The 21,187-nt window shown below is 34.5% G+C and overlaps 1 protein-coding gene across 13 annotated transcripts in view; it reads left to right on the top strand.

The window, feature by feature from the left end:
- The window catches only part of RFX3 (regulatory factor X3), a 123,792-nt gene that overhangs the window by 57,943 nt on the left and 44,662 nt on the right, over window positions 1-21,187 (top strand). For 10 of the 13 annotated variants that reach the window (XM_080574442.1, XM_080574443.1, XM_080574439.1 and 7 more), the window contains 2 exons: window positions 2,650-2,774; window positions 10,649-10,746. In XM_080574442.1, coding sequence (XP_080430568.1) covers window positions 2,658-2,774; window positions 10,649-10,746 — 215 coding nt within the window. In that variant the 5' untranslated portion in view covers window positions 2,650-2,657. The other 3 variants (XM_080574433.1, XM_080574432.1, XM_080574435.1) reach the window with 3 other exon arrangements.

The following is a 21,187-nucleotide window of genomic DNA, read 5'->3' as shown; positions in this document are numbered from 1 at the left end:
AGTTCATAGTTTCCTGTAACAGCCAGTTTCATTGCATTCTCCTTTAAGAAGTAGATCTTAGTACAGCCTAGGTTCTTTCTTGTTAGCAGTGACTTGGTGCTGAGCAAGAGATAAGTAAAAATTGAATTGCTCAAATTTAGAAAATGGTTACAGTGTTTAAAAGATAGTGTTAGTGTTTAGTATAAACCTAAAATATTCAATTTATTAGTATTCCATTAGGTATGTTGCCATTATTATGTCATTTGTTACGTTTTGGTAACCCCCAAAAGCACTTGCTATCCCATTGTGCTGTGTCTCTTCACAAGGTATGATAATCAGTGCTATGATTATTATTTCCATTTATAAGTTTATGCATACGTGTATAAAACATAAATTCACATTTTGCCTTTCTTTGCAAAAAATAGTTTTCCGAACCTTTGACTCTGAGCTTATTTAAGATCATACATTTATATTGTGGAGGAGTTTGGTCTAATATCTAAGGCCTTTGTGGCACAATGACTTAAGTTACCTGAAGAAACTTTAAAAATGATTGCATATTAGAAAATAAATAAAATTTTCTTTCAGGACTTTACTACTGGAAGTTGAATGCTCTTGTTAATATTCGACTTAAGGGCAAAACTATTGGTTTTCAGTTAGGATAGACTGATATGTGAAATGTAGCACAGTTCTTTGAGATAAATAACTATTTTGGATTTTATACTGCCTTTTCTTTAGACACAAAGAAAAGTATGAAATTTACTGTTTCACAGTAAGTGTATTTATCCTGAGGACATCCATTTATAATTGGGAATTTAAATCCTAATTTAATTAGGATTTTTAATATTTCAGTCATTGTCTGTGAAGTTTAGTTTTTCATTTCTTTCTGTATCCTAATTTTTGCCAGGCAGGCTTGAAAGAGGTACAGGGTTCAGCCATCATAGTAACTTAGAGCTTATTGATCAATCTTGAACAAGTTTGATCAACAATTTTTCAGCCTTTCTGAATATTGGAAAAGCAGTTAAATCTATTATGCACTATAGACATGGCTCAGTGAAGTTTAAGCCAATAATGTTCCCAGCTGGCAAAGTCCTGCCTGTCTCCTGTCCCTATCCCAAATTTATATGCCTGTTTCCTGCTCTGCATGGACTACATTTGAATGCACAGTCAGTCAGAGGGAGGGGCTGCAAAAACCTGGCTTTAAATCAGCTTAAACTGCTCTGGAACCCAGCCTTGAAAGGAAGATCTGTTATTGCAGCTGGTTCAGTAGTCAAGCAAGGAGAATATTGAATTTTCTGAGGAGCTTCCAAGGTTTATTTGTGCAATAATGAATTCCTCCTACTATGAAATAGTATGCCCCTGAATAGATACATTTTTTATTATGGTTTTGTTTCAGTAAATATTGTAGGTTGTTTTTTGGGGGAGGCTTCTTTGTCTGGGGGAGGTTAAAGTGTACCTTCTTCCCTGCCAGCCATCTGTCCCTGTTCGGTTAAACTAAAAAATTACTTGGTTAGGGCATTGTAAGTATTAGTAGATCTGTAGATTCTTCAAAGAAACCTGGATAGTAACGCTACTCATTTTTGGTGATATTGGTACTTGGGTTGCCAAAATATTCTGTAGCTAAAATAGATTAATACGGATTAAGTAAGGCTTTTAGATAGTGATTGGTTTAGAGATTACTGTTTTGTATTTGTTTACTGTAATTCTTCACAGAAATATACAGCCTTCTGTTTTGAAGGTACCAGGTGAAGAAGAAACTGCCTCATCTAGTTATTATTTTCACTGGTTAATAACCTACTGCATAAAAGATACTGATTAAAAAACAAAACAAAACAGTCTTCTTCCTGGCTTTCAATTACTGTTGATTTGTTTTCCAGTCAATTGTATTGCTATATCTTCTGTGCAAAATTGAGGAACCCTATAGTTCCCAGTATAAATTTCCTGTGAGAGCAAACGACATCCTCAGTTGTCTTTCTGATAAAGTTTTCGTTGTAAAGCATTTTCCTTGTCTCGCAAATCATTTCACTGTATTATATCCAGTTTTCTATTGTTCCCTTTAAAATGTCAGTGTCACAATTGTAGCTGCTTTTCTACTGCATATGTACTTTATGGTTTTAGTGGTAGTATTTCTTCTCAGATTACAACTACAACGGTTGCTTTAATGCTTTCTGCTGAAGGGTATTTGAGTTGCTTTTTCACTGTGACTCGTTAAATGCTTTTCAGAGACTGCTTTCCAGATTACAACCCTTCATTTTGTGAAGTGTTATAAGCTTACCTTTAAACTTTGTATAGAGTTTTTAGTATAATTCAGTACGAAAGAAAATAAAAAGTTTTGAATGATGACCAGTTAAGAGCTTAGAGAAGACTTTACTTGCTGCTGATTTTTGAGTTATTTCTAAAGTAACAAAGTGAGATATCTCTGCATATGTAAATAAAAGATATTTTAAATATAAGTATGAAAAAAGTAAGATAGAAAGCATTTGCAATAACTCATGCTAGCAGGGGAAAGGTTGCCTTTTAGCTAATACTGAGATTCATATTAGCTGATTTTGATATCCAATTAGGCTAAGTGACAAAACCCCCAAATTAGGGTGCCAAAATAAGTGCCAAAATGAAAAATAATAAATAAATAAATGCACTAACCTTTTAATTTTACTTCTTAATTTTATTCAGAGACCACGATGCAGACATCAGAGACTGGGTCGGATACAGGTTCAACTGTGACTTTACAGACATCTGTGGCTAGCCAAGCAGCAGTGCCCACGCAGGTAGTACAGCAAGTACCAGTTCAGCAACAGGTAGGTGGTGTTAGTTTTGGGAAGAAATAAAAAATCCTGAGGGATAGTTCTTCACAATGTAGTAAAGAACTTGATTTTGTACGGGGCTGCTGAATGAACTGTTTTGCTTTGCTTTAATGATTTTATTTTGCTGGAACTAAAGTAGCCACCTAGAAAGGCAGTCTGTTTTCAAGGTCTGTTCCTTGAACTAGAGTATCTTGACAAGCACCAGCATACATGATTCTAACAGTAGGTTAGAGGTAGGTACTTTAAAGTAGGTACTTTATCTAATAACTTGTAAAAATTTAATTTATATCTCTGAATATTACATTTATTCCTTTGAATCGTGATTAATGAGTATATTTATGATATTGCTGGCTGTATCATTTTTCCTTTAGTTTTGAGTTCCAATTAAGTGCAATATAAATGTTGCAATGTAAAGTGATTAATCTCTAGCCTTGATTCACTGCAGATCTTTATACAACGTCATGAAAGTATTTGTGGTATGACCATATGTAATTCATAATGTGCATTTGCCAGGAAAGTGAAAAGACTTGTAGCAGCCAGCACAGTTTACACCTCTGTTACATGAGATTGTCACTCACTTATGTAGCACCCACAAGCTTTGATTGGTGACTGAAGGAAAAAAGAAAAAGTTGTGAGGTTGAAAAAGGGGACTGAACATGAAAGCAGTAACAACTGTCTAAGATTTTTCCTGTTTACACAGAAATTAGCTGTCTCTGTGACAAGTACTCTAGGTGACAACCGATGTTGGTTTTCATCAAAAACTGACTTCAAAAATCACTAATTTCAAAATCACTAATTTGAGAATTAGACATAACTTATTAAATAGTGTAGTCTGTCTCTGCCAGTGAAATACTGTTCCCTAAATTATTTTTTCGGCATTTTATCAAGTTTAATTCCAGGTGATATATGTTTTCCTGGTGGTATGTGCTTTTGTAACATTTTTCCACACACTCCTACATTTTTCTAACGTTTTCTACCTGATGTACAAACTACATTTCAAATGCCTTTCAGTACTATAGCTTCTGCTTGTATGTTCGTGTATCTTTTAGGATGCAAGCTTTTTTTTAAAACAAAAATGTTTCAAAGCATTAATATTGGACTTAAAAATGTTATTTAAGTCTTTTGGTGTATTTGCTCAGAATTCACCATTAGTGAATCAATAGTTGTATGAAGTATATTCCTGAGTTCAAACTATTGTACAGCTCTCTCCTGACTTCATGTTGATTAGAATAGAGGTTCTTTAGTAGTGTACTAAGTTTTAATTGATGCTTCAGTGATGCTTCAACTCAGAAAACTCTTTATAGGAGATTTTGTCTGGCTAATTATTTTTTTAAGCACTGTAAAGTACAGGACTTCTTTTTATTTATGAAATATGATCTGGATAACTTGACATGTTTTTATGTTCTCATATGATGACAGATACTTGTTGGACGTAGCTTATTTGATTTATTCTTTGTTACTGCTGTATTTCAGCTTTTTAGATAAAATACTGCAATTTGGTAGTGCTACACAGTTGTTTATTTAAGCAAATATCTTAAATATATGGTGGTCTAATTTACATATTGAATTTGATCTATGTGAATACTGATCACTGTGATGGATTGAAGATTGGAAACTGTTTAGTGGCACACAGGATACTTTATAGTATTTTAGTTCTAATCATTGAATTGATTAAGTGTAAGGATGGGATCTTCTATGCATTTCTGTTATATTTTTTTCATAAGAAAATGAACAATGCACATGGCTTTGGTATTTATAAACTTTGGTTGTGTAAAATTGCTGCTTTTCTGCAAACTTGTAGGATAGATTTGGCTCTTTATTTTCCTGCATAATTAACACATTTATCTCTGTCACCTGTTGTTTGTATCTTTTCTGAAGTTATTCCAATTTATCAATATAATACTCATGTCAAAAGGCAGAAGCCAAGGAGTGGATTGTTTTATTGTTTTGGCCTTATTAGGCCTTAATGAGAACTAATTATTATTATTATTATTATTGTTGTTGTTGTTGTTGTTGTTATTATCGTTGTTGTGGTGGTGGGATGCAAGTTTGGAAAACTGCCCTTGATCAGCTGTTACATCTTCTTTAGTACTACTGCTTTCTGAGTTTTCCCTTGCATTCAGTAATCTATCAGTATTTTGGATGATTTTTCCTCATGGTAATATTAGACTATACTTTTCCAATTGCCTCCAACTCTGCCAGTAGGAATCAACACAATGTTTCAGAAAGAAAAGTTAAGTGGATCAACTCAGGCAAGGAAGAGGAGTTTGGCAAAATTTTGCAGGCATTGAATAGGCAACGAGAATGTTAGACCAGTCAATATAGACAGTATTGCAGTGAGTAAAACATGATATGTGGGAGATACTTATTTGTAGAGAAAGAAAATAGATTATAGAATTATTGAGAAAACATTAGGAATTTTAAAAGATGTGGCTGTATGGTGAGGAGAAAAGGAAGAGTGAAGATGTGAACATGCTATGCCATTGAGAAATGTGATGAAGAATGTGGGTGGGATAGGTACTTTCAGCTGTAAGGTGAGGGGGGAAAAAAAAAAGAACATCAAACACTGAAACAATCATTGTGTAGAGGAAACTGTAGGTGTGATCTGCCCTGAAGAATTCTCTGCGTGTAGGTTGCATTTGCCTAAATATTCGGCATTAGGTATATTCATTAGGAGCAGGTCAATTTGCCTAAAGAAAATCAGGAGAAACAAATGCTAATTTGATTATGCCATTATTTAGATGGGAGATAGAGGCCTTATTATTTTTGCGTGTTCAAAGTTACCAATGTTGAAAGTGTGAGGGAAGGTTTTAGGTGAATACTATATACAATATTCAATTCTTCTTTTTTTTTTTTTTTTGTATGGCTTATAAAAGACATACTTGATAATAATGCCAGCTGTATCCACAAAATATGTGAATATTCACATTCATTTTATAGCGTTATATGAATATAATCTACGAAAGCAATAGGGTACTTCTTGAATTTAGCTAATTCTAAGTTACTATAACATGTATTTGTGTATGTACAACAGTTTGGTGTAAGCTGAATCTTTCCTCTTTTCATGTTTATAGTAATTTATTAACACATTTTACTGAATAAGAACATTTTAGATTAATTTTTAATTAATATTAAAGCTGTGTATAATATTTCATTTTTTTCCTGTGAGATCTTTATTTTCAACATTTGCTTTACTGTTTGTACACCATACTTAAATTACATCTCATGCCTGTATGAATTTGGGGTTATTTTCATGGTATCAGTGTTTTTTCATTGCCCACAAAATGTATGCTGTATCTTTCCAAATTAACTTTTTTTGCGCAGAAGAACCAACTGGATTAGTGAAAGGGTGTAATGAAAGCCTTTCTCTTACAGCTGTGTTGTATTGAAGCATCCTGTCTTTTCAGCAAACAACAAAAGAGTGCCCCCTGATACTTTCAACTAAACAAATCCCTAATTTGCATATAGCTAGTATATATATGGCTTTCATAAAGCTCTGCTGTGGTACTTCAAAACAGAAAGGAAAAAAAAAAGACAGATACCATTAATGAAAACCTAGAATTCCCTTCTGGTAAAAATTGCAATGGTGGCAGTTATTTATATGCAGCACAGCAACAGTCACTCTTGAGATGGAATAGAGGGGAATGGTGAGGGGACAAACATATACATGTGTAACCCAAAAGCAACAAGGGTAAGACCAAAATGTTGGGAGTATAATTAAACTGTCTTAATAGCCTGAGGAATTTTCTCAGTCTGCTTCCTCAGATAGGGGGGATTTTTCAGTAATGTATCATTGTTTTTTCAACAAGTGCTCTAACACAGAGCAGAAAGTTTCTAAAGATTAAAAATTAACTGCACTTAGTAGTTTATGTTATGCAAAGTAGAAGGATTGGAGAAATAAAACTAAAAATAATCATATAATCTGTTTTACAAAGGTATATCAATGCATCAGAAGTTGAACAAAGCAATTCTTGTAGTCAACATACACCATGGCCATCACCTTTAGAAAGAATTGTTTCATTAAACTGAAGATGCAGAATTCTGGTAATCAAAATTAGTCTCAATGCAAAATCATGTTTAGCATATGAAAAACGTAATCACGAGCTGACATTAAGCACTATATAAATATGAATGTGCTTAGAATATTACAGCATATGCTATTTATATATTGCTTGCCAAAAGTAATCCATACTAATGAAAGTAGAAACATTATTTTTGTATATGAGGACAGAAGATGCATATACAACTATTTGGGATAGGCACTGTGAACAATTCTGTGTTCTCTTTTAAATGTGGTTTAAAAATCCTTATATATTTTACTGTATTTTTCTACTCTTTGATTACTAGTGCTTTGAACATCAGCAAATCTCAAATAAGAATTTTCTCTTAAATTTTGCTTTTATGCTTAAAAGTATTTTCTGTATTTCCGTATGCTTTTATTCAATTTCCTTTGTTGACAAACTCATAGATATAATACGACTTAGTCCCTCATTTGCTCCTTTGAGATAGTATCATTAACAATATAATTTTCTTTTTGTTTTTTCTTCAACTAGTGATTAAAATTACACATGTATATCAAAATAAGTTTTCATTCTCCTCTTGTTCTCTTGGAACATTTCAGCTGCGTACTTCTAATCCTGTTCCAGTTATTCCAGGCTAGAATCACTGAAGCAAGAGGAATGAATGATCTTCTGTTTGACCCTATTTAACTCATTATTTCCTATGCCAGCCAGTTAATTTTCCGTTTTCTGGCCAGACTATAATAACAATTCCCATGACTAGTTCACCAGTCAACCCCACAAACATAAAATTTGTGAACTTGAGTACTGTTGCTTTGTAATAAATATTTCATTGTGTTTTCTGTTTTCAGCCTTAATCATTTAATTAAATTATTGGGAAGCTTTTTGTGTGTGTGTTGGCTGTTTTTTTGTTTCTTTGTTTTTATGCAAGTAGGCCATTTTGGTTTAGGTATCTGTTGAATGTTCTCTCAGTGATCTTCAGTTTCTGTTCTGCCCCAAAACTAAAGAACATATCTAATGCAATTCCTTAACCTGTTTAATAAAATGTGCAAGGAAAATGATAAATAGAAGACAAAATGATTTTTACAATTTGCATAAAAATTTATTTTTTTTTTTCCTTTGGTATTTTGTTTCTTCATAGCTAAATTCTTCTCGAATAATGGTGTGTTCATGGAGAGTGTATGTATGCACTTGATTTCTTCCTGTCCCTGAAGATTAAAGAAAAAATCCACAGGCACTTAAACTAATAAAACTCTAATGAAAACATTTTTCCCAAAATGAAGTAAAATAGGAAATAAAAGTAGAATTTAAAGTATCACATGCCAAAGAGTTTCAGCATGGCAGAATTTTCAAATGCAAGGCCACTCTAAAGGTCACTTATTTGATATTCCTTGTCAGGAAAAATATTTAAAAGCCTTGAGGTAGAGAAAGTCAGAGGTACATACAGTGCAATACAGTGTATTGCAATACAATCAATTTAACTTTAGCAGTACTGAGTTTTGGAGAACCTGAAGCAAAATAACTCTTTTTTGTAATCTGGCTTTATTGAACTTCATTATTAAAATTTAAAAGAAAAATACTTTTATCTACAAAAGAAGATTAGATGTTCTTATTAGCCCTGCACTTTAACCATTCTTAAATGCCAATTTAAAAAATGTTGTTTTATTTGCATAAAGTCATATTTCTGGCAGTACTGCATATTAGGCCCATAGATAATATATGTAAAAATTGGTGAAAATTTGAAACTATTCAATGAAAACTTTCTTTTAAACTTTTTTTTTTAATTATTTTTTTGTTCTGTGGAAAATGAAACAGGTGTTTTTTCATTCCAAATCAGAAATTAAATATGTTTTGAAATTTTTCAGTTCCGTGTCTGAGCTTTGATACACGCTATACCACTTCCTTCCTGCAGTATCCTCTCAGATCCATGTTACAGATGTTGCACTGTGCTGAATCCACAGTTTATGAAATCGTTGCAGCCTGCATCCAAGAGTATTATATTCTTATAACAAGACTATAATAGCTTGTATAGAATGGGAACGTGACCTGCATTGACTGACAGGAAGTTTTTAATGTTGCAGTTATATGTATAGTAAGTTCCATTGTAACTGTTTGGAGGTTTTAGGGAAGAAATCAATTCCCTTTATTAATAAAACACAGTGTGTTTTTTTTTTGCTTGTTTGTTTTTGTTTGTTTGTTAGTTTTTTAATAGGGAGTAAGCCATATTCACTGCGTGTGAGCAGGGAATGAAGGATTTTTCAGAGAGATTGGACAGAAGCATGTTGATAATTGCATCATTTCCCCAGTATTTCCACTGGTGTACTACTGGGACAGAAAATGGAACTAATCTGTTACATGGAAGGTGACAAATTACTGCTTTTAAGAACAAAGTCTGTTTTAAAGATGTTTTCTCTCTGTATAGGTTAAGTAGATCAGTTCAGTGCTCTGCTCAACAGTGACTCTTACTCTCCCATTGATTACAGGTCATCATAGAACTACAGTCACCTGAGAAGAAGAAATACTTTTAGAGTCAAGCTTTAAAACTTTTGTAGTCTGTGGCACATATGTTTCACAGTAAAGTACATAAACACTTTATCTTAATAATTAGAAATATCTTTATAGTCTTTTTTTTTTTTTTTTTTTTGAAGTGAATAAATCGTATTTCAGGAATTTGTGCCAATGTAGATAGTGACTTACATAGCAAGTCAGAAAAATGTGCCTTTTAATAGATAGTTCAATCATCATATTATGTCACACCATTGCTATCATGCTAGTAAAGCTGGATTCAAAACACTGTTGCCTTTGTTTTCAGAATTTTAATACCAACCTAAGAAAAGTTTTCTGTGCAAAACCTAGGTTTTCCTTTCACAGTCTGAGGCAGTACTATAAAAGACTAAGAAAATTGTGCTTATTTAAATAAACCTTTAGAATATAGTGGAGTGAAGGTATGACAATGTGGATATTCTCAAAGAGCTCTTAGAGATGATCCATCAAATGTAAGAGATGCAGTTTGATCTGGGATTATGGTGTTTGCTGTTCTTAGGAGCAACTGGATCAAGCTGAATTTGCCTCATAACAAAATATCTGAGAAAAACAGCAGTCATTCACAAGTAGTTTATATTAAATCTATTGAATAAATATGTGCATTGTCACTTTCTTGATTCAGTTCTAGGGTAATATTGTGCTAGTCTAAGAAGTCTCTAAATCCTTTTGCTTCTTTTAGGTTTAGCACCACTGAAATATGGCTTCTCTGGACAATATCATGTAAAAATACGGGTTTCTTAATCTCTACTATTGCAGAAGAAAAAAATTAAGACTGGACAGGAAATTTTCATAACCTTGAACTGCTTCACATAGTATATGAGTCAAAGGAGTAGTCTTGTGACCAGTGATACACTTTTGCAAGGCAGGCATACCTTCTCAGCAATATAGATGAAAATGCCATACTGCTTCTTCTTGTTTAACGCATTGGTATTATAAAAAGTTTTTCTTGAAGTATGTTATAGCTGCTGATATTCTGGAAAGAGGGTGACACAGTGGGGTTCTTGATCCGTAATTGTACCTATGGGTCAAGACATTACTAGAAAAAACTTAAACCACTGTAGTTTAACCCCAGTTGAACAAGATCTAAATCATTTTGTTGTAAACCTATATTTCTAAATTTATTGTAGCACATTTAAGCTGTGTGTTAAAGTACATTAAGAAGTATATTAAGGCTTGTGTTATTCATGGCTAAAATGAAATAAGAAAAGGCATACATGTGGACAAAGGACACTTTCTTCCTTAGTAAATGTAATTTTTCAGTCTTTTTATGACAGCATCCCAATTTTATGGTGTTCTTGTTTTCAGGTGCAACAAGTGCAGACTGTGCAACAGGTACAGCATGTCTACCCAGCCCAGGTTCAGTACGTGGAAGGAAGTGACACGGTCTACACTAATGGAGCTATGTAAGTTGGCAAATGATCAGAATTTGTTTATTAAAATGTGAAGTTGAATGTATATTTTCAGTAAGATTCTATCAACAACTCATTTCAAGTTGGAAAAAAAAAAAGGATTAATCAAAGTTTTTACTATTGTCATTTGAAATAGTTTTTGTATGAAAAGCTAAATTCACTATTTATAAAGGTATAATTGTTGCGTGAAAAGAATTCTTGTGATTGTTTTAGCTGGACTTAAATGAAGTTACATGTGTACAGCATAGTGCTCTTTGAAGAAGCACCTTTTAGGTTTATGAGTAAGTTCTATTCATAGGATGTGCTGTGTAACTTTGTGGTAGTGTTATCTTCTCATAGGCCTTCTGTCTTCCTCTCTGCAATCATAGTGGCAAATCCATAAAAAGTTCCAATGGCTGCAGTTATTATTCAGAGAAAGTAATAATGTAATTCATTCCTTTGTTTAATAAAATGATTAAAAAAAAAATCCAAAAGAATGAGGAGAGGCAGAGGAAAGAGAGTAATGCTATCTTCTTTCGCTGCTTCTCTAGCCTCTTTTGTGGCTATTATTGTGCATTTCCTGCTTTTCCCTGAATGTGCTTTTCCAACATCACATTCCTTTCTTCAACACACAAGTTTAGAAACATAGAATGATAAGCTAGGTTTGATGGGACCTCTGGAGGTTATCTAGTCTAATCCATGGCTTGGAGCAGGGCCAGCTCTGAAGTTAGTTTAAAATAAGATCATGTTGCTTGGGAAGGAACTTCCCTGCCTGTCTTTTTCACTTACCTGCCTTTTGCTATTTTTGGTATGTTACTGGGTTGAGGAAGAAATAAAAGTCATTTAGAAAGCTTATTTACTGTTTTTAGTATATGTTGATGCTAATCCAAAAGTGATTCAAAAGAGCAACATAATTTGATTCAGAGACTTCTGATGTTAAGACTAGCAGCCTGCTTTGGTCAATCACTACTGTCATATACTATCTTGTCTGCTTTCTTCTCAATTGTAAATCCTAAACAATATTTTAAATATTCATTAGACTGTCCAGTTATTAAGAATGAGTGTTGACTGGTATCTAGTTTAAGGTATCACAACAACTGAAAGTCACTCATAAGATTGTTAAACTGTAAGCATTTAGGTTTTCCATTTTCTGTGAAGAAAGCTACTTTTCTTTGAACTAATTTAATTGGCTTACATTGTTTTTGAAAATTGAAGACATTTTAGCTGAGGACATTCAGCTGTTGAGATAAAGGAAAACATCCTAATTTTCCTACATGTTAATTAGCTTTTCTTAAAAAGTTCTAGTACTTGAGCACTTTCAACTGGGAATTTAAATCTGAGCAGTGGCATTAGGAATGTGTTTAAACTTTTGTGCAGTTTAAACTTTTTCTGAGTTTCTAGATTACATTTTTTCTAATAAAAAATGTTTTATTCTGTTGAGATGTTAAATTATTGAATGCTATAATCAAATTGTCAAACGATACAACTAATAGCAGTAAGTGAAAGACAAAAAGTCTCTGCTAAGATCTGGACTGGGATCAATTAGGCAGTGGCTGTTAATTTTAGGTAAAGTACTGGTGAAAGGGATTGAGAATGTGGGATTCACATTCTAGAAGACAGAAGGCAGAAAATGATGACAAACAGATCTAGCAAAAGTCGAGGATGAGTGGGTGGCTGGGGGAAAAAAAAATTTTAAAGATGTGAATGGATAAATAGCCATGAAAAACTGTTTCCATGCAGGAGACTGCACATTTTTATTTATGCTGCTGTAGTTTTGCTGATATAGCTGCTCACCGTTTCTTCTCTAGCCATTTTACTTTTCTAGACATTGCTTAAGAGTTTAAGAATTATGTGAGTGACTTCAAAAATAGGTAGAAGGAGGAGCTTGCTGGTACAACGTAGCTTGTACTGCTTTAGCAACTAAATGATTTTTATGTGATCAGTATGTTTCCGAAAGTGTAACCGTTTATTTTATATGAAATTAAGATAAACATATTTCAACACTAGCAAGCTTTGAATAAGTTAAGATATCGTGTGGAAATTTTTTTCTAAAGAAAAGTTGATGAGTATTTCTTGTCTCCTAGGTGACAAAGGGTAATTTGAGAACTAATTGTAAATATTATAAGCTGAGCCCTGTAATATTATATACTTTACTTAGCTGAACATCATTGTGTCAGTAAGCATCTTCCCCTGAGAGTAATATACTCTAAGAGGACAAAGAAAATATGTCCTTTATAAAAGTTTTTAAAAAGAATGAATCCACCACATTGCTATTCGTTTTTAAATAGGAGAGTTCAAGACTTCTAGTAGATTCAGTTATGGGTTTGAAGTATTCCATGGTCACTAGCTTCTCTCAGATACACCACATAAAGGTTATTCTCACATGAGCTGTTGGCACATGCATTTTTGGCAGTGTATGAGACGGGTACTACATGACTGCTTACAGTGTTTGAAGAAACCAAAACCAAATGTTACTGACTGCTTAGTATGAACTTTCAGGTTTCCATGTTTTTGTTTTATTGTGTTTCTATATCTGAATCCCTTTGTTAGTTTCTGTAGAATCAGTCAATAGGATATAAAAAATTTCCCTAATCAATAAGAGCATTCTTCTTAGCAAGCGAGCCTAATCCAGATTGTCTCTCCCTCACATAGAAGAAGACTTTGCCAGCGATATGGTTTCTTGTCCAAAATTTTTAGGAACTTTAACCTAGAGATTTTGGCTTCTTCCATGGAGAATAGGGCCACTCTGTGTTTGTATTCAAAATTTTTTAAAGACTGTATCTTGAGAAATTCATTTTCCCTTATACTTTTATACTGCAGATTAAGAATGGAAAAATGTTGTTGATATAAATTAAAGTTATTGAGTATATGTACTACATGTTGGAATGCCATTCATTTGTCAGGAATGGGACCGTAGGTTGCTGTTGGCTAGCTTCCTTCAGAGCATAAAGAATTTTTCTTCTATTTGCTGTTTTTAACATAACTTAAGTTACATGATTTATATAAAATAAAATAAAAAATAGTATCTGTTTCTCCTCTTCTTGTTTTGCCACTAGATTTGCTTATTCAGAGCTCCATCAATGTGGAATTGACATTTGAAAGTTTTTGGAAGTGAATCAAAAGCTCACTACATCCCTAAACAAAGCTGGCATAGACTGTGTTGAGTTCTGCTGTGATAGAAAACACAGGGGCCAGCCTTTCTTTTGCTAAAAATATTTAGGCAAGTGTTCAGATTGCAGTTCATCCTTTTCTATCCATCATACTGAAATCTGTGAAAGACAAGCCTCTTGGATCCTGAAAAATTGATGGAACTGTATTAGATCCAATTTATCTCCTTATTCCTACTCTAGAAGTTGTCAATTTAACTTTCAGAAAATAGAGTTTGGTTTGTAAATGATGTGATTGAGTAGAGTGATCGCTACTTTGTCTTTTTGGTTATTTTCATATGATTATTTATTTGATTTATTTTATGACTATGCTAAATCAAAGTCTTAATTCTAACTCAAAATATATACAGGATATACTGCATAATCTATCAAATCATAGTTCTGCTTTAGCAGTGGAATAAGAAGTCTGCAACCCATAGTGAAGGGTTAAGACATTAATTCAGTATACAGGGATTACTGAAGTAAAAAGTTACAGTATGTCTGATGAATGAGTTGTTATTTATTTTGAAATAAAGAACATGCACACTAACATTGATTTAAGCCCATATATGATAGCAACAAAGGATGCGCTTTGAATATCTAGGAGAAAATAGTTACTGATTCGTTTGATTCTAATGATAGGAAGCTTGTTGGCTTTCACAGTCTGTCAGGTGCAAATGTAGTATTCATATAACACAGTTCTTCCCACGCATTTTATATCATGATTTGTCTACACTTAAACACTATTTGGTTTTATTATAATTGTGGGCATAATGATGATACAAGGGGTGTAACCTGCAGCTTGTCACATACTTTATATAAAATATGAGAATATTTGAATGATGTTATCTACCTTTGTGTCTTGTTAATAACACTTTTGCTTGTCAAGCATGTCACTCTTATCTTAAAGCAAAAATGCATTATTGTGATGTGCAGGTTACCTGGAGTTTTAAAATAGATAGGGAAAGTATATTGTGGTTACACATAGATTAAGAAGCCAAGTGAGGCCCTTTTTCTAGGCATGAAATTTTTTCCTACTCAAACTGTAGTATTTACTAATGTATGCAATCTAATTAATTAAGCTAAAACCAGACTTTTTTTTCTGATAATTCTGGTGTGGCAAAGAGAGATTAATTGCTGGGATTGTCTAAGAATTGATAATGCTGTTGAATCCAAATTGAACTGGTCATTCTTCACCAATTTGTTGTACTACAACGTGTAGATTATGGGTGAAACTAAGAATTTACTATTACTCTAATTGAAGTATAACTGTCTGATCAGAGAATTATGACTGCAGTTAAAATTACTAGCTTCCTAAGTATCTTTCTCGTACTTGCTAGTCTCTTTTTTTCTCTGGTGTTATGCTTACCCTTCCACTACCCCTGTGTATACGATGGCCAATGACTTTCATCTGAGAAAGGGTTAGAGCCAGTTATCACCACCACAGTTGCTATGCCTGGAAAAGTATGATGGAGGCTTTCTACTTACACTGGATCCACTTGCAGCTATTTTATATTTGTTTTCTAGCAGGGTCTACACCTCATTCATTCTTCTGTGATTTCCATTTCTATATTGCATCTTAATTTACTAATCTACTTCATCAATGAAGGTCACCTATTCATTGTTATGGAGCAAATTGCTTACCTTGGATTTTTGTTCTCTGGTTACAAATGTATTACACTCTTATAATGTAGGTTTTAAACTTTGATTTTGGCAATTTAACTTGATTGATGGAAAGAAACAATGATTTACAGTTTAATCAGTTCTTCCATCTCTGGCTGTCTTTAGACCAATTGAGAACTCTTTTGTGGAAGACTTCACTGGGATTTGATCTGTTATTAAAAAGCCTTGAATCAGTATTCTGATTACAGGAGTAGATTTCTTTGTGGGGAGAAAGGAGACAAAACCTCCAGAGGCTGCAGCAATGCATTGGCTGCAATGAGACCTTCTGTTCATATAAGAATCGTGGAGTCATAGAATCATTAAGGTTGGAAAAGACCTCCAAGATCATCTAGTCCAACCATTGCCTTGCCACCAATATTACACACTAAACCATGTCCCTGAGTACTACATATAACCTTTCCTTGAACACCCCCAGGGACGGTGACTCCACCACCTCCCTGGGCAACCTGTTCCATGCCTAACCACTCTTTCTGAGAATAAATCTCTCCTAATTTCCAACCTGAACCTCCCCTGACACAACTTGAGGCCATTCCCTCTAGTCCTATCACTAGTTATCTGCAAGAAGAGGCCGACCCCCAGCTCCCCGCACCTTCCTTTCAGGTAGTTGTAGAGAGCAATAAGGACTCCCCTGAGCCTCCTCTTCTCCAGACTAAACAACCCCAGTTCCCTCAGATGCTCCTCACAGGACTTGTGTTCCAGGCCCTTCACCAGCTTCGTAGCCCTTCTCTGGACTCACTCCAGGGCCTCGATGTCCTTCTGGTACTGAGGGGCCCAAAGCTGAACACGGTACCTGAGGTACGGCCTCGCCAGAGCTGAGTACAGGGGGACGATCACCTCCCTTGTCTTCCTGGTTACACTATTCCTAATACAAGCCAGGATGCTGTTGGCGTTCTTGGCTACCTGGGCACACTGCCTGCTCATGTTCAGGTGAGCATCAGTAATCATCCCCAGATACTTTTCCTCTGCACAGCTTTCCAGCCACTCTGCCCCAAGCCTGTAGCACTGCATGGGGTTGTTGTGGCCAAAATGCAGGATCCAGCACTTAGCCATGTTGAATCTCATCCCACTGTCCTCTGCCCATCGATTCAACCTGTCCAGGTCCCTCTGCAGGGCCTTCCTACCCTCTGGCAGATCGACATTTCCCCTCAACTTGGTGTCATCTGCAAACTTACTGGGGGCGCACTCAATTCCCTCATCCAAATCATCAATAAAGATATTAAAGAGGATGGGCCCCAACACCGACCCCTGGAGAGCACCACTGGTGACCGGTCACCAGCTGGGTTTCACTCCGTTCACCACCACTCTCTGGGCCTGGCTGTCCAGGCAGATTTTAACCCAGCAAAGAGTGTACCTGTCCAAGCCATGGGCTGCCAGCTTCTCCAGGAGAATACTGTGGGAGACCGTGTCAAAGGCCTTGCTGAAGTCTAGGTAGACTCTGTCAACAGCCTTTCCCTCATCTACCAGATGGGTCACCTGGTCATAGAAGGAGATGAGGTTGATCAGGCAGGACTTGCCCTTCATGAACCCACGCTGACTGGGTCTGATCCACCAGCTGTCTTGCACATGCACATTAGATGACTGATTCTGTTCTTTGTAGTTTCCATGAAATTCACCATCAGCTTCAGGACCACAATAATACACTAAAATGTTAAAGAAATTTCAGAATATTGTTCTGATGGGAAATTGACTTTCTTGGCTTTCATACTCAGAGGTTTTCTTCCATATTGCAATACCACAGCATTGATCATAAGTATTAGCTCCTCTCCTTTTAAATAATAATGGCATGTTTATATTGGTACACAGCTGAAATATTTGAAATGTTAATTCTCATCTACTGTTTATTATATTTAATATCCCAGTAAATAATACCATAGTTAATTAAGTACCATTAACTATGATTTCACTACAGATTTCATTACAGAGATGACAGCAAAAAATACTTAGATGCCTGCCTGCTGAGCTATATAAGCAATCCATAAGAAAACCCATTTGAGTATTTTTCAGGTTATTACTAGATTAACAAGATGATTATTACACTACTTTTTTGTTTACAATATAGAATTACAGAAAAATAAAACATTTGACACTGAGTCGTTGCACAGCCACTGTGAAGGGCAGCTAATATTTCAAGTTATACAGTATGAAGGTATACATCTTTAGCTAAAAGACAGTGTGCATTCTATCAGATACTTGCTATTTCTTCATCAGTGCTTGTAATTGATGACAAGAAGTCAATTCCTAATTCCTTATTTTGCAAGTCACGAAAGTTACTGGAATATAATTTAAAATTAAAACCTAATTTAAAACAATCACAAACTGTACTTGAGTTAACTTGTCTGGACTTCTAAAAAGTTCATGGAATAGGAAATTAATCTGGTTTGTGGTTGTTTGTGTTTTTTTTTTTTCTACTAAGATGTAGAGTGATGGAAAAATCCTTCACCAAAGCAAACATTTCCAAGCCAGAAATAAAACTGGCATAATTCAGTAGGTGATGCTTTCTAGGCAAATATAAATATGGGAAAGGTGAGTCTATCTCATCAATTATTTGTTCAAAGAAAATTTGGGGCTATGACCAGTTCATGTAAATACTGAGACATGATGGGGTGGCAGGAGCACAGATTTGTAGTAGTAAATAGGTCAGAGTCTTGGCATATACATAGAACCGAATAATAGATGCAGCTGGGAATAAATGATTTCCCATGTGTGCATGTGCACTCTGAAAACTAAGGGAGAGTGATAGCAAGATTTACTCTTTCTTCAGCATTGTTTTATTTATCTCCTTTATTCAAAGTGTCAGTGTCTTTGTAGAGACAGAAGTGTCTCTAAAAACTAAGCTTAGTAGTATTATTGTCAATGTCTGTAATAAAATTGAGGACATTGCACTTAATTGGTAATGTCAGTGCAAGGGCTTACTGAATTTAGAAATTACTGCTTTCTGTTTTCATTTGCCAGAAGTATACTTTTATTAACAACTTTATAACACAACTCCATGTGTTTTGTTTCTAGCATTATGTTTTTTGGAAATCATTGTAAAATGTTTGTAAGCAATAAAGTATAATAGATGGTGCCTCAACCTATAGTACTGCACAATCCTAGTCCAACTCATGCTGGTCTCGTTAATTTCCAGTGTGGGATCTGAACATTGGACACATGTTCTTGGATTCTTTAATCTAGATGGAATTCACTCAATGTTTCTAGCTTTGCGTGGCATGCTCTTCATGTAAATATAGTCTAGTTTGCACAACTTCTCGAAATTCTTCAAGTTTTTTTAGGAATTCTGATGAACTTTCTAATGTTACATTCTAATAAACACTGAATTTCATAATTTTTCAGTGGATTTAGATTCTGTTTACTACCTTGTATCTCAAGCCCCAGTATATCACCAAGGTATTCTCGTAAAGATCCAGAAGACTTCAGTTACATTGAGGTTATCTAGTCCCTAGAGGATCTTTATATGCAACTGTTGAAGAAAATAAGGCATAGGATGATTGTGACAACCTTTGTAACAAGAAAGAAATGACTACATGATTTATGTCAGATAATTTGAGAACATACTGCATGTTTGTACTACAAGTGCTGTGGAGAGGTAGGATAACTCCCTTATTTCAAATTATCCTTTGCGTGTGTTTAAAGGGTATAACATTGTATTTTTCTCTTTGCATAATTTTGGGTTGAGAGTTCATATTATCGTAAGCATTGAAGTTAAAACCTTTGAGTCACTGCTTTCCAAAACATCATCTCATGCAGTTGGTATAGGATATGCTTTTTTGTTTACAACTGAATTAGTTTGTATTTTGGTTAAGCTAAAAGGCTCTTTGGTAAATTGCAATTATTATTGCATGTAGTAATAACACTTGTATCTGACTTTTAATTACCCTTTTGATCTCTGTTACTAAAGGTTTGCTAATCATCTCCAATAATCATGTGTTTTTAAAGAATCAGCTGTAAACATAGTTGTTAGAACAAAGGCAAGAGTGTGTTTATCTTGGGATCTATCTGGCCTGTTGATCTACCCCAAAGGTTGCTTTTGATCCAGTGATAAGAAGTAGTTATAAGCAGATGTAGGTGTTGTGATACAATCAGTCCTTACTTAGAGACTATGTATGATATACATATCTGAACAAGGTAAAAGCAAACAAGCATTTCCTTTTCCCTCTCCATCTACAGGAAGATTGTGACTTTTTTTGTGAAACGTTGGGCATTCTCTAGCTTTTGCATTGCTCCAAAGAACTGCTTCTTGAATTTACTTACTTCTGCAAGTAGCATATGTGACATCTTGCTCATGTCCTTTGGACAGTCTATTTCCTCTAGCCATAACTATTTTTACTGACAGCAGTGGCTTTGCCTTTCATTCATTTTCTTACTGTGCTAATACCTAGTAGAGTATTTCTTTGCGGGCAGGGAGGTGGGAGTGGGGAGAGGGTGGATTTACAGTGCTCGCTCCTTTCACAAACATTAGGATGAAGTGTTTTTTACCCTGAGCTTCTGCCATTACTAAATGCTGCATATCACTGTTCATGATCTAAATTGTGTGACTCTAAGGCACATGCAACATCAGCTCTGCTAGCAGTTATCTTGTTCATCACAAGGTAAGCAATATCACAATAATACCTTGGCTTGATTAAACAGGTATATCAGTACCTGCATGGTTGCCTAACACATACATAGGCAATTGCAATGCAAACATTAACTGATGTTAGATTTCCAAAAGAAATATTAAAAAATTAACTGCCCACATGAGCATTGTCCCTAAACAGTTTATGTTTGTTCTCAGTAGACTGCAAGGCATGTCTTTTAGGTTAACTTCAAGTTTCATGCACAGATAAAAAAGCTTTTGAAATACTCAAAATAAAAATGAAAATATTTAAGTACGTTAAGGAGAGGTGACAGGAAATAATGCAGTATGAGGCTTATAAAACTTTGAGATTTTAAAAGTAAACTTGTAGTTTCTGTAGGTCTCTGAAGTCTGCAGCCATAGCAGAAGTTCTGACTTTGGTTGTTGATAAGGTGTCAGATGTTCTTCAGTTCTTTAAAAGTAATGGTTTGCTGAAGTTAAAGAAGAAATCATTATCTCAGTTGTTTACTAACTAATTAATCTTCTGTTAAGTTTCCATAATTAAAAAACAGAACAACAAACAGTAAATTTCCATTACCTTTTCTATATTGTGATAAGAAACTAATTCTTATTTACTTAACTGAAAAAAAAAATACATCTAATTCCTGGACAAGCGTATTAATCACCTACTGACTGTATAAAACAGTGAATGCTGCTTCCTCCTCTTCTTGTACTCTTGGATAAAAGCAACTGAAATTTTTTGTTGAACTTGTTCATTGCGTGTTTTCATATAATTTTGTAGTTCATATGATTATAATAAACAAATTGGAGACTTATGAAGAGATTGGGCACCTCTCATCTTTTTTTTGAATCATACTACTGTTAAAATGTAATTACTTCGAAAGACTGCATCTCAGCATAAGCAAATACAAGTTAATGGGAAACTCTGAAATTCAAAATAGTTTTGTAAATTGACTACAGGCAATACTACAGAATTTTATGTTTAAGCTAGAAAATTAACGGTTAAGTAAACTTAGTTTAAGTTTTTTACCTTTTGACTTTTCTATTGTCA

The sequence above is a fragment of the Anser brachyrhynchus genome (genome assembly GCF_964034855.1).
Source record: "Anser brachyrhynchus genome assembly, chromosome: Z".
Classification (NCBI taxonomy): Eukaryota; Metazoa; Chordata; class Aves; order Anseriformes; family Anatidae; genus Anser; species Anser brachyrhynchus.
This window is presented reverse-complemented; position numbering and strand designations above follow the sequence as displayed.